Source organism: Eptesicus fuscus, chromosome 17, assembly GCF_027574615.1.
Source record: "Eptesicus fuscus isolate TK198812 chromosome 17, DD_ASM_mEF_20220401, whole genome shotgun sequence".
Lineage (NCBI taxonomy): Eukaryota > Metazoa > Chordata > Mammalia > Chiroptera > Vespertilionidae > Eptesicus > Eptesicus fuscus.
In genome coordinates, this window is record NC_072489.1 from 45,113,374 (window position 1) to 45,125,660 (window position 12,287).

At 58.7% G+C, this 12,287-nt stretch overlaps 1 protein-coding gene across 1 annotated transcript in view; it reads right to left on the reverse strand.

Annotated features, from left to right (window-relative positions):
• Nucleotides 1-12,287, reverse strand: part of SH3PXD2A (SH3 and PX domains 2A) — a 222,551-nt gene that overhangs the window by 45,392 nt on the left and 164,872 nt on the right. Inside the window, exons 7-8 of the mRNA XM_028149383.2 lie at nucleotides 11,263-11,307; nucleotides 4,856-4,987 (exon numbers count right to left, since the gene is read on the reverse strand). Coding sequence (XP_028005184.2) covers nucleotides 4,856-4,987; nucleotides 11,263-11,307 — 177 coding nt within the window. The remainder of the gene's footprint in view (nucleotides 1-4,855; nucleotides 4,988-11,262; nucleotides 11,308-12,287) is intronic.

Below are 12,287 nucleotides of genomic sequence, written 5' to 3' on the forward strand. Positions count from 1 at the left end.
TTCTGATTTCCGATCCCCGTGAGGCTGGGATGTATTTGGTGAGATTTTCCTGTATCTTTTCAATTATCCTATATAATAAAAGCCTAATATGCAAATTGACCCCTCGGGCAGTCATTCGACCGCTCGCTATGATGTGCGCTGACCACCAGGGGGTGATGTGGAACATGGTGGGCGGCGGCGACATGGAGCTGGCAGCTGGCAGCGGGTGGCAGTGGAGTCGCTGCTGGCCCCGATGGGCCCCAACGAGAGCAGGACTGCAGTGGGATGGTGGAGCAGGTGAGCAGGCAGCGCCAGGCCAAGGCGGGTGTGAGTGGGGCCCGATCGCCCCGCTGATCACCCCGCAGATGGCGACCAGTGACAGCGGGGGTCGGGGCCACCGCCCAGCTCCCAGGCACTGAGGGAGTTGGGCAGGGGGCTGGCCCCAATCAATCACCCGCAGGCTGGATGGTGGAGCAGGTGAGGGGGCAGCACCAGGCCAAGGCGGGGTGTGAGGTGGGGCTGCGGGGATGTGGGGCTGTGAGGCTGGGGGCATGAGCTGGGCCCGATCTCCGCAGGCCACCCCGAGAATTCATGCACTGGGCTTCTAGTCTTCAATAATCTTTTCAATAATGAGCAAGTCTGAGTGGCTATCTGTCCAAAGCTTAGTTTTCTTGCCTGTACAATTTCTCACCAGATGGGCCAGCGGAGCTCAAAACTCCTTGCTAGCACAATGCCTTTATCTTTGATCCTATAGCTATGTGCTCTCCAAGGAAGTTAAGAACTCCCAGTGTTATCACACTGGTGCCAGGGAAAAAGCAAAGACTCAGAGAAGGAAAGCTGAGGCAGGAAAAGAATGAGCATCTGTTGACTCATATCCCCACATCCTCCCTTGGCCCCTAGTCCTGAGAAAGAAACAATCCTGGAACGGATTGCTTGTAGCTTTTGCTCAACACAGAAATCAGAGCAACTGGGACCTTGCCATCCCCGCTCTGCCAGAACTCAGGCCAGATTGTGCCTGCTGGAAGGTGAAGCCAATGTGGCCTTTGAGGCATAAGAATGTCCTAGAAAGGAAGCATCTCAGGTACCACTGTTTATGTCAAGCGGGAAGGGCCTTCCAAAGACGAGACAACAATGGTGGACGCCTGCCCTGCTGGTTGGCAAAGCTAACCAAGCCGTCGAATCATTCTGCTAGATTTGTCCCCATTGATCAACGGAGAAAAACATTCCTTCCCTGGCTGGGCCCCAGGCACGCTGCTTGATCAAAAATGTCTTCCCTGACGCCACTCAGGGCTCGCTTTGGCTGTCTCTGACTTCTGACCACCTCTGTTCCCTAGGATAGGCTTGTCCTCAGGGCTGAGTATACATCCTCCTCCTCTAATCCTCTTGGCTGTTGCTTATCCCCAAGTTCAAAGAAACAATTAACAACATGCATTTCCACTACCTATGAGCACCATGCTGGAAGGAGGGACACGGGCATCGTTCCGCAGTGACATTCCAGGGAGCCTGGCAGTCATCTCAACCAGCCCTTGTCTTTCCCTGACCAGCAGCATCAGCAGCTCAGGGAGGAGCCTACTCAGGATCGGCCCACTCTCACCCTCGGCCCACATCCTCTGTAGAGGGGAGAGATCTCGGCTATTGCACTCTAGGGAAATGACACCCGTTTAGCCCGTTACTTTAGCCATGAAATGGTTAAAGTACCTTCTACTTCATGGGTTCTTTCCATGTTGCAGTAAAATGATACATGTGAAGTGCATGGCCCAAAACCTGGTTTTTACTGTTGACTAACTCTCGATTATCTTCCAGACACATCTCTCTTTAGACCAATAGGATGACAGAGCACTGGCACAACCACACCTCCAAAATGCTTGGTGGCTAAGGTCCCAGGCAGAGGGCTCTGATGAGCAGGCAAAACCAGAGGTGGCTGGATCCGTCTATGGACATTCTAGTCAAGGGACTTCCAGCCCAGCCAGAAGGGGACACAGGCAGAGTCCTGGCTCCCAGTGGGCAAGGCCAGGCCCTGGGGAGCAGGACTGGTGCTAACTGGGACTGCTGCCCCAGCAATTCAAGTGGAAATGCCTCAACACACCCACCAAGTCCCAAGGTCAAAGGCGTCACAATTGGGTCTTTGTTCCTGAGTTCAAAAGCCTTACTCACCACTCCTTCCAAAACCAGCTTGCAGGATGCACAACACACCTCCCCTCTCCCACCATCAGACGCTCAGCTCCCTTGATCTGGGAAACCACCCACCAGAGGATCTGTAGCTTGGCCCTCTTCCTTTCTCCCCTCCACCCACTCAGTTTCTCTGGTGAAGCTGGTCTACAGTCCAGGCTGCCTGGCTCCCCCGCCCAGCAATCCTTACCCGAGGATATGCTTTCACTGATTTTTAGGAAGAGAAAGGAAGGGGGGAGAGAGAGAGAGAAACATTGATTGGTTGCCTCCCGTATGCGTCCTGACGGAGGATCGAACTCACAACCTAGACATGTGCCCTGACAAGAAATGGAACCCACAACCTTTTGGTGTATGGGATGATGCTCCAACCAACTGAGCCATCCAGCCAGGGCCAGGCCTCCTGGTTTTATGGCAACAGAGAGTGTAGGTTTACATGGTAAACACAGCACTGCAAGGTCCCTGTGTAAACATCGGCTGCTGAGCAGCTGTCTCCACCAAGGATAAAGGTACAAAACTCCCAGAGGAGTGGAAAAGCCATGTTTTGGAAGGCTCTCCCACCTGACGCCCAGGGCCTTATGGAGTCTCCCAGCCACGGAGTTCAGGCATGGGAGAGGGCTCAGGGAGCTCATCTTCTCTAGGCCCTGCCCCCAAGCAGTCACCAGATTATGTCCAATTTACAGAAGGGACAATTGAGGCCCAGAGGGATTAAGGGACTTGAAGCTACCCAGCCAGGAGTAAGTGGTGGGCTTCCAGGGACAGCAGCTCCCTCAGAGGTCTGTGTGCCAGACTCAGCTGCTCTAGGGAGTCAGGCTGCCTGAGCCCCCTTCAAACAGCCATCTGGACCCCTTAGAAGAGGAGGTGCCTCTAGGCCTTCCCAGGTCTAACACAGAACCCCCACTTTGTCAAGGCACTTCCTTCTCCACTCCTGGGCAGGACTCCATGTGGTCCCGGGGTCCTAGATGTGATGGGAAGGCAGAGGACACCATCCCTGAGAATCAGGGAGTCGTGGCCAGTGGCTGGTACCCACTCCTCCTGCTGCTCCAAGGCAGCGAGGTGGCAGAAGGGTCCCTAAGCCAGAACTCGACTCCTGAGCAGACGTGACCTTATACGGAGAAATGGGCCTGCCTTTCTTTGGAGCAAGCTCCAAAACAAACATCTCTCCCCTCAGCTGGTGTCTCCAGTTCCACCAGCAGAGCTCCCCTGCGTTGGGTGCAGAGGGTTCCCAGAGCCAGGTCGCTGTGACAAGGCAGCTTCCTTGTGGGGGCGGGAGGTAGGACTGGAGACAAACCGGAACAAAGGCTGAAGGCAACGCTGTGCAGGAGGACCCGTGTGGGCACATGGGGTGAGGCCCCAGGCCTTACATTCAGATGTGGCTCTGCCGAGGGGACCACTGCTGCCATCTACCTTGGTGGTGACTCCAGGCACAAAGGTAGAGCCTGAGGTCTCTGAGAGGGGAACAGGCGTCAAAGACCCCAAACCCAGGAGGGTCATGAGTCAGGCCTACGTTGGCATCACGGCCTAAGCTCACCTCCCCCAGGAGGTCTGCTGGGATTTTCTTAGCATCTCCACGGCTACTTGCTGCCCACCAGCATAGAAACCAGCGGCCTAGGAACATGCCTGTTCTGTTCTGCTTTTGACCTCAGATGACTCACTTCCCCTCAGATTTCCTGGGTGTCAGTTAATCTATAGGATGGGCACAGTCATCCTTTGGTCTGCCTTCCTTTCAGAGCTCAAAATATTGGGAGGGAAATGAGCAGGACAGGAAAAGAAGAACAGGCCCCACCCCTCTGGGAGTATCCTCCAAACACAGCCCAGAGAGGATCCTGTGCACGGGCCTTCCCTCACAGCAAACCGAAAGCAAAACACACCCCAGGAACCAATTCAAGTCCCGCAGGCCCTGGGCAAGCGGCTGCTGAATGTCCTGGGCCAGAGTCGCCTCTGGTCCTGCAGGGGCTGCGCTCAAACTGGACTCCTCTCTCCACCTACAGAGGCTCCTGACGCTCAGGGCGCTGAGGCACTTGGTCCACGCGGAGAGAACCCTGGAACCAGCAGCGCCCCGCGCAGCCCTCGTCAAGACAAAGCCTCAGCTCCCAGTGACAGGGCGGCTGCTGCAGGACCCTCCCTGGCCCCGGGACCTGGCTTCATCCCCCCGTCTGGGCCTTCTTCCCAGGTCCTGGCAGCCTTCGGCTCGGCAGGGGGCAGTCAGCTCACTGCCCAGACACCAGCCAACCCCCCCAGGCCTGGCCTTTCCTCAGACAACACACCAGGGGCCCAGGACCCTGGACCCACAGTGACATCATGGCCTGCCTTCCCCCACCCCTGCCTGGACCCTGGCTTCTAGGAAGACCCCAGCTGGGGAAGCTGCTGTAGGGTGCCCCTGAGCTGGGAGCTCCCCTCCCCAGGGACCTCAGAGGACACGGGGACCTGAAACGCGGGGCGGACAGCAATACCCACGCTGCCACCCCGGCCTTGCATTAACACAGCCGGTTAATCACCCCGAGCGGCGGACACATTCCTCCACCACCAGGCAAACTGCTGGCCTGCAGCCCAAACCAACAGGGGAAACTTCAGCCTCTTCAGCCCGCTCCCCGCCAGATGGAAATAACGTATAGCTGCAGCGGTGGGGGAGGAGGAAGGGAACAAAACCGGCCGTCCAGTGCATCCGAGGAGCCGGCGGGACCCCCGAGCGGCCGGCCGGGGCACTCACCGCTTTCGTTCTTCTCGATGACATCCACCACCTCCCCGGCCTGGAGGCTCAGCTCCGAGTTCTCCTGCTTCTTATAGTTGGACACCACCACGTACTGTTCCAGGATCATGGGCTCGGCGCTGGTGTCGGCACCTGGCGAGGGCAGAAAGCACGCGGTGAGCCAGCGGCCAGCCATGGCCCCGCGGCCGGGGCGCCCCCTGTCCATCGGCCTCGGGGGAGGCTGCTCTGTCGCCAGCGCCGCTCCGAGGGGCTGCCCGCAGCCAGGGTTCGCAGCTCGCTGGGCCCCAAGGACAGGCCATATAGCAAGGCCCCGCACCGGCCCGCTGCACCGCGGGGGCCGGGGGACATGGGGAGCCAGGGGACGGAGGGAGGGTGGGGGCAGGAGAGAGACAGACGGAGGCAGAGGCAGAGACGGAGGCCAAGGCAGCTCAGAGGGAAAGCCTGCTGCTGCGAGGAGTTAGTCACAGCCCGGCACGCGGGAGGCAGAGGAGAGGCCTGGGGCGGACGTGGTCTCTCCAGACCCCTCGGCGACAGGGGCGTGAGGGGAGGGCTGCGGGTGGGCGGCCCATGAGGGCTGAAGCCGGAGCGGAGGAGAGAGAGAGAAAGGCACGGCGAGGAGGAGGGCTCCTGCCTCTCCCCCGGCCCCTGTAAACCCAGAGAGAGAGAGAGAGTCAGCAGTCCTCCCCTCAGGAGGGAGAGGGAGAGAGCGGGAGAGACGGTCTCCGCAGCCCGGGCCCAGGCGAGAAGTCAAGAGGGTTTGAGGCCGCCAATCACTGGGGTTTACTCGCAACCCTTAAATAGAAACACATGAGACCCATCGAATGAGGAGCCGGGGGTGGAGGCAGGGGAGGGGGAGGAGGGCCGAGACTGTTTACTTGAAACCCAAGAAGAAAGCCAGCGGCAGGCCAGCCCAGCCCGCGCCCCCCCCCCCCCCCAACTTTTCCTTAAGTTCGGCTCCTTGCCTACCCCTGGGGCTCACCAGGGTGCTGCCACCAAGCCCAGGGCCTGGCACGCATGGGCCAGCCTCAGGCCCGCTCTCCCCGACCTGCTTCCAGAGGGGGCATTGGTCTGGCCGGGCTGCTGCCCACTGGCCACATGGAGACGGACTCAGTCTCCCTCAGCCTCTGAGCGGTGGGGCGTGTGGTCAGGCTCCTAGAAGCCTCCAGCGGCCCTCTCCTGGCAGTTCCGTGGAGCTCGAGGCGGGTCAGAGGTGGGGGTGCTTAGCAGGAGGGCAGGCTCCCGAGCAGCAAACAGCTTCTCAGCCACTTAAGCAAACGCTCATTAAGCAAACACGGAACCAGGAGGTGGACATGCTGCTGCCACCGCTCTGTGCTCCACCATGACCATCACCGTCACTCGGGTGGAGGGGGCACAAAACACCTAAGACATCAGGTGCCACAAGGAGCTCCAAGGATCCACAAACCAGAGACCCACGGGCCGCCTCCCACAGGAGGCCCTCCCGGACCTACAGGAATTCCTAGCACCTTAAGCTCCGCGTCCACCGCTCTATACAGACGCCAGCCTCCCGGGAGGCTGCCGCTTCACACCGCCCACCGCGAGGCTTCCCAGGCTCCGCGGGCCCCCGTGGTGCTCCAGCCTGCAGCCACGTCCCCTCTGTGCTGGAGTCTAACTTGCCAACGTCCTGTGCCAGGCACGTACGCCGTCCCAAGTTATCCTGACAACCACCTCCTTACCTTCCCATTTCGCAAAAGACAACCCAGAGACCCAGAGAAGCTAAGAGGTGCGTCCCCACTCACACAGCTGCTAGAGAGAGAACCAAATTCACTGTTTTAGGTTCCAGCCCATTTCCCTCTCCATTACAGAACTGCCCGATTCCTGTCTGCAGACATCCCATTCTCCCAGCACAAAGATCCTTGACCTGGTCTCGCAAAACCGCCCCGGGAGCTTGTAAAGAATACAGGTGCCTGGGTCCCACCCCCAGAGACCCAGATTTCATTGGTCTGGGGTATATTTTAGACACCCCACCTTCCCCTGGGTTCTCATGGGCAGCCAGGGGTGAGAAGCCCTGCTTAGATCCTTGGGTCGTTTGTGGCCGAGGATCTACCCACCCGAGGGCAACAAAAGGGAAAGAAACGCATCGCCCTTGACAGTTTTCTCCCAGGACCCTGCAACTCCAGCTCAGCCCTATGGAGACCCCGAAGGGACCCTAACCCAGGCAACCCCTCCAAAGCCAGGATTGTATTTCAGGCAGAAATGCAACCAACCGCGAGGCGGCAGGGCCAGCCTGGCTCTGCACTCAGACACGGCCAGCAGGACAGAGGCAGTGCTGGTCACAGTGCTGACAGAGCCCACCTCCCATCGGGCCCCTGGGGGACACGCGTGCTTCTGTGGCTAAGAGCATCCATCGCAAAGAGGGGCTCCCTTTCCAGTTGGTGTAAACTCAAGATACACACAGAAGAGGAGCTCCCCAGCAGCAGGTGAGAGAGAGCTTCCAAATCCCAGAGAGCACCTGGGTCACACCAAGGATTAACCACGAGCCTCGTTAGTGCTCACTCGTGGGCAGCACTGTGCCAAGTGCCAACCGCATCCTCTCGCCGTCTGATTTGATCCCCATAACAACCCTACGTGGCAGGTCTTGTTGCAGCCCCATTTCACACACAGGCAGACTGAGGCTCATGAGACGAAGCAATGTTCCTGAGGTCATATGGCTGGGATTGAACCCGAGCCCACCTAACACTGGGTGCTTGTGTTCTGAACTTGTTGCGCTGTGCCTGGCCTCCAGAGAGACCCTGACCCCTGGTTTCCAAGGAAAGGCCCGCCTCATCCTGTCCCAGACACCTGGCACATAGTCGGTGCTTAATAAAGACATCGATTCTTGCGACATCTATTGAGCAGACCGCAGTGTCCACTTAGGTGGCTGGCACTCAGTAAGTGCTTGTGAAATGAATGAAATGAACGGACAGGCAGACAGATGAACCAAGTGACTTACTGGTTTGTTTTGAGCCAATACAGACACACCAGGCAGGGCCTCGCTTCTGAAACTTGGGAAAACTAGACAACTAAGCTGTGGAAGGGAGAAAAGGCACAGAGGAGCAAGCGGTTGGAAGCTGCCAGGGAGGACAAGCAGGGGTGCTGGGGAACGGAGAGACATCAGCTCATTTTAATTGAAGCCAAGGAAACCTGAGACAGGATTTCGAAGAGGGGGAAAATCTCATACCCCTTCCCCCAGCCCCTTGGAACACTGGCCGGAGCTTCCTGAAGACTGACACTCTGGGGTACAGGTAGAAAGGGTAAGGAAATGTTCTCCAGACGTTCCAGAGCACACAAGACAGGCGGTGGCACTTCTTGGAGGCTACTCCAGAGGCTGGGGGATGGACAGATGGACACACAGACACTCTGTGCTCCTGGCTGCCCTCCCCTCCCCTCCCCCAGCGCATGCTGGCTCCCAGCGTGCTCGCTCTGGCATCTGCCTCTCAGGGTGTTGCCTGCCCAGGGCTGCCCGGGTGGGCGTGAGCTGGGAGCAGGTATCCAGATGAGAAACTACTCGGCAGGCGGGTGGGTGGGTGATGTCATCCCACAGAGGCTGGATCTCCTCCCAACCAAGGCCTGGAAAATGAGGGGTTGAAGGGGTTGGCCCCAGAGAGGAGGAGAGGCAGTGGAGGGAGACTCCTGTCTTCAGAGGCAAAGGGTTTGGCAGAGACTTGGAGAAGGGGTGGACCCTTCTGGAGAGGAGAGCCCCTCCCGGGTTGGAAGGGGGCTTTGTAAGAGTCCCATCCAGGGATGGGCCCCGTGCCTTCCCCAGAGCCCTGCCCTACCCTTGCCTCACATCTGCACTCCTCCGACTGCCACCTGGAGGGACCGCTGGCTCCTGCCCGGTCTTGGCTGCCAACTTAAACTTCTTAACAAGGCTTTTGCCAAGTCAACCCCCTGCTCCAGTGGGTCCCCGTGGCTTATAGAAGAAAGGCCAAGCTCAAGTTCAGCCTTTCTTGACAATGTGAGCTCCCCAAGTTCCCTGACACACAACGCCCTGTTCCAGGCAAATTCATCATTCCACACACATGCCTGGGGCATCGCTCTGTGCCAGCCACACTGTTCTATGCAGGTTCTTCCTTCCAAGCCTTTGCTGTAGCTGCCCCCCACCCCCCGCCCCTCACCCGCCGCCTGGAATGCCCTTCTTTCAACCAACCCCAATGCTCCCCCCCAACCATCTCTTCCTCCAGGAGTCGCCTGATCGCTCTCCCCGTAGTGCTTGCTCCTGTCCTGCACTGAATGTTTTGTGTGACACTGTGGCCCAACCAGACCTCGTGCTCTAGACAAAAGTCTCTCTGTTGAGAGTAGATGCCCCAGGACGGGTGCCATACAACATGGCACTGGACACAACAATTCCCTGAGATTTGTGACACAAAAGCATACGATTGGAATCTAAGGGTCTGAGGTCCAATCCTGCATTGCCCTTACTAGCTCTGTGACCCTGGGGAGGACACTTAACCTCTCTGAGCTTTAGCTTCCTCATCGGTAAACAGGAACAGAAACAGTACCTGTCTCATGGGGTTGCTCCGAGCATGGTATAAGGTGACAGGGTTAATGCCCTATGCAAACTGTAAACAGTGTGTATAAAGCAAACAGAAGTGGGAAATTGGGGGAGGAGGAGGGGGCGGGGTTAGGTTCCTCTGCAGCCTCAGGACCAGCAGGCAGCTCAGGGCAAGGGCCACAGGGGCCAGGAGAAGGGTGGCCGAGGCTGTGTCCCTGCAACCTGACCCTCTCAGACTGGCCTCCTGGCAGGCAGCAGGCCCTGTAGAGCCGGATCAGAACCTCCAGGCCCACTCTGGGGGGATACCAGGCGAAGCAACCCGAAGACCTTACCTCCCGCTGAGTTTTCTGTCTCATCAAACACCCCAACATTCCAGATGGGGAAACCAAGGCCCAGAGAGACCTGGCGACTCACACAAGTCTCTGACCCTGGACTCCAGTCTGGCTGGTCTCCCCACCCCACTCCCCGCCCATTACAGCCTCTCTCTCCCAACAGCTGGGCTCATCCTAAGAAGCCAAGCCTTGTGGTGGCCCCTGCCCCAGGCTCCCCAAACTCTCCAAGGCCCCCCCAAACCCTGGACATCCCACCAAGGTCCCTCTAGTCCCTCCCCTCACCACTGGTACCTCCCAGCTGGACTCGGCCTGCCGGCTTCTCCACAGGCCCTCGGGCGGCCAGGCTATACGTTTGGTGAATAAAATGTATTGTTGTGGGCCAAGTGGGCTCGGGCTCACTGGCTGGAGGAGAGGGGAAAAAGGGACAGGAGCCCAGTGATTAGCTCAGGCCCAGGCCCTCGTCATAGGCAACACCAGGAGGAGGACTGCAAGGGGCGTGGGATAGGCAAAGGGTCCTCCTGACTGCTGCCTTCTCCTTGGGCCCCCTCACAGATGTCCACCTCCTATTCCCTGCCCACAGCTGTGATGGGAGGGGCTGACCCCTGGGGCTGGCCCAGCTCCCTCTGACCTCTGCCCCTCTGCCTGTTCTACAATCTCCAAGCCTGAACCTCTGCTCTCAGGTTTGGGCTGAGGAAGTGTGTGTGTGTGTGTGTGTGTGTGTGTGTGTGTGTGTGTGTGTGCCGCGGGGGGGGGGGGCGCGGGGGTGTAAGGGGAAATTGTGGGGAGTGTCAGGTAGCACTCTCAGAAATGGAGGGGCTCCTGGAAAAGCCTGGAAATCCCACCCTATGCCTGCCACTATCCAGTAAGACCAAAGACTAAAGGCAAGCCCGACCCCTGGCCCAGCTCTGCCCGGACAGACACAGGGCACAGGCCCAAGCCTGAGGGCCATCCTGGGCCAGGTAGCCTGAAGCCTGGAAAGCTCTGCATCCCTGGGGCCAGGGGCTGTGACCTCCCTCGCAGTCACAGGACGCCCCACTTGCTGCTGCAGCTCCCTGCGCTCTCCAGTGCGGACCACCGGGAACCAGGCTTCCGCTCCAGCCTCAGGTGAGCTGCCTGGAGTGAGATTAGTAACCCTTGGCTGGCCCATTTCACAGGGACGGCCAATTGAGCTAACTGTTGAAGGTGATGGTAGGGGCACTGTCGGTGTGCCCGGCTCCCCAGGAGGTGGCACTGCACCCACTTCGGGCGGTCACAGAACCCCGCCAAGGCAGCACAGCCCAGGACGCAGCAGAGCTGGGGTTCAAACACACACATGCTGGGTCCAGAGTGCATCTGCTACACACGGAGCTACGTGGTCGCTGCCCGTCCGAAGCCTCGGAGGCCGGACCTGAGACCTAACAGGGTGGAAAGGCAGGCAGAGTCTAGGCAGCGGAGGAGGCAGAGAGGATGCCGGGCGAACCGACAGGGCTGCTCCGTCTCTCAGGGAAGCATGCGGCAAGGGGCCGGCAGCACTGGCTCCCACACGCGGATGCCTGGGACGCACATGTTCACACACATGCACTCGCATGCACACTGGGCAGTACCTGTCACGTCCTTTTTGGGAGACTCAGCCCAGCTGGAGAGCCACACTTCCGAGTCCCCGAGAGCAGGCAGCAGTGGGAGAAGAGAATCAGAGGAGAGAGAACCGTTAGGCAGGCAGGAGGTCCACCGGGTGAGTGGCTGCAGGCACCCGTAGAGCAGCTGGCGGAAGGCGGGGGAGGGGAGGGGAGTGATTTCCTGGCCCTGGGCTGGCTGCTGGGCGTGGGCCGGCCGGAGTGATTACAGAGGCAGAGGCCGGCTGGGATGGGGATAATGAGGTGTCTGCCGAAACACAGGCATCCTTTGGAGCATAGAGAAGCCCACACAATCCTTGCTTGGAACAGGGCCTGTGGGCTGGGTTATTACTGCCCTGGAGAAGGCAGCCTGGACCTTTGTCTTTGGCCCTGTGGGTGGCTGGCCCCACAGGGCTTGGTGGCTCCAAGGATCCTCACCAGGCCAGCAGGCTCAGCAGCCTGAGTCTGGAATTCAAACATCAGGGTTGGGGAGCCCAAGGCCAGTCTCTAGGCTTGGGGCACCACACCACTGGCCTGGATCCGTGGTCGGCAAACTGCGGCTCGAGAGCCACATGCGGCTCTTTGGCCTCTTGAGTGTGGCTCTTCCACAAAATACCACGGCCTGGGCGAGTCTATTTTGAAGAAGTGGCATTAGAAGAAGTTTAAGTTTAAAAAATTTGGCTCTCAAAAGAAATTTCAATCATTGTACTGTTGATATTTGGCTTTGTTGACTAATGAGTTTGCCGACCACTGGCCTGGATGTCTTCTCTAGCCCCAGCCCCAGCCCCACCCCCTGAGGAAGACAGACAGGCCCTGGCAGAATGGGAGGACGCCTCATTTTAGAGGCTCACACCTCAACTCCAATCCAGAACAGGGACCTTTAGTGACCAGAAGAGATGAGGGCCCTTTTCCAGGCATAGAAGCCATGTCTAATCTGGGCCTCAGTTTCCTCATCTGTGAAATGAGGTTAAAAGTTTTCTCCTGCCAAGAGGGAGAAGCGAAGTCAAAGCACCTAC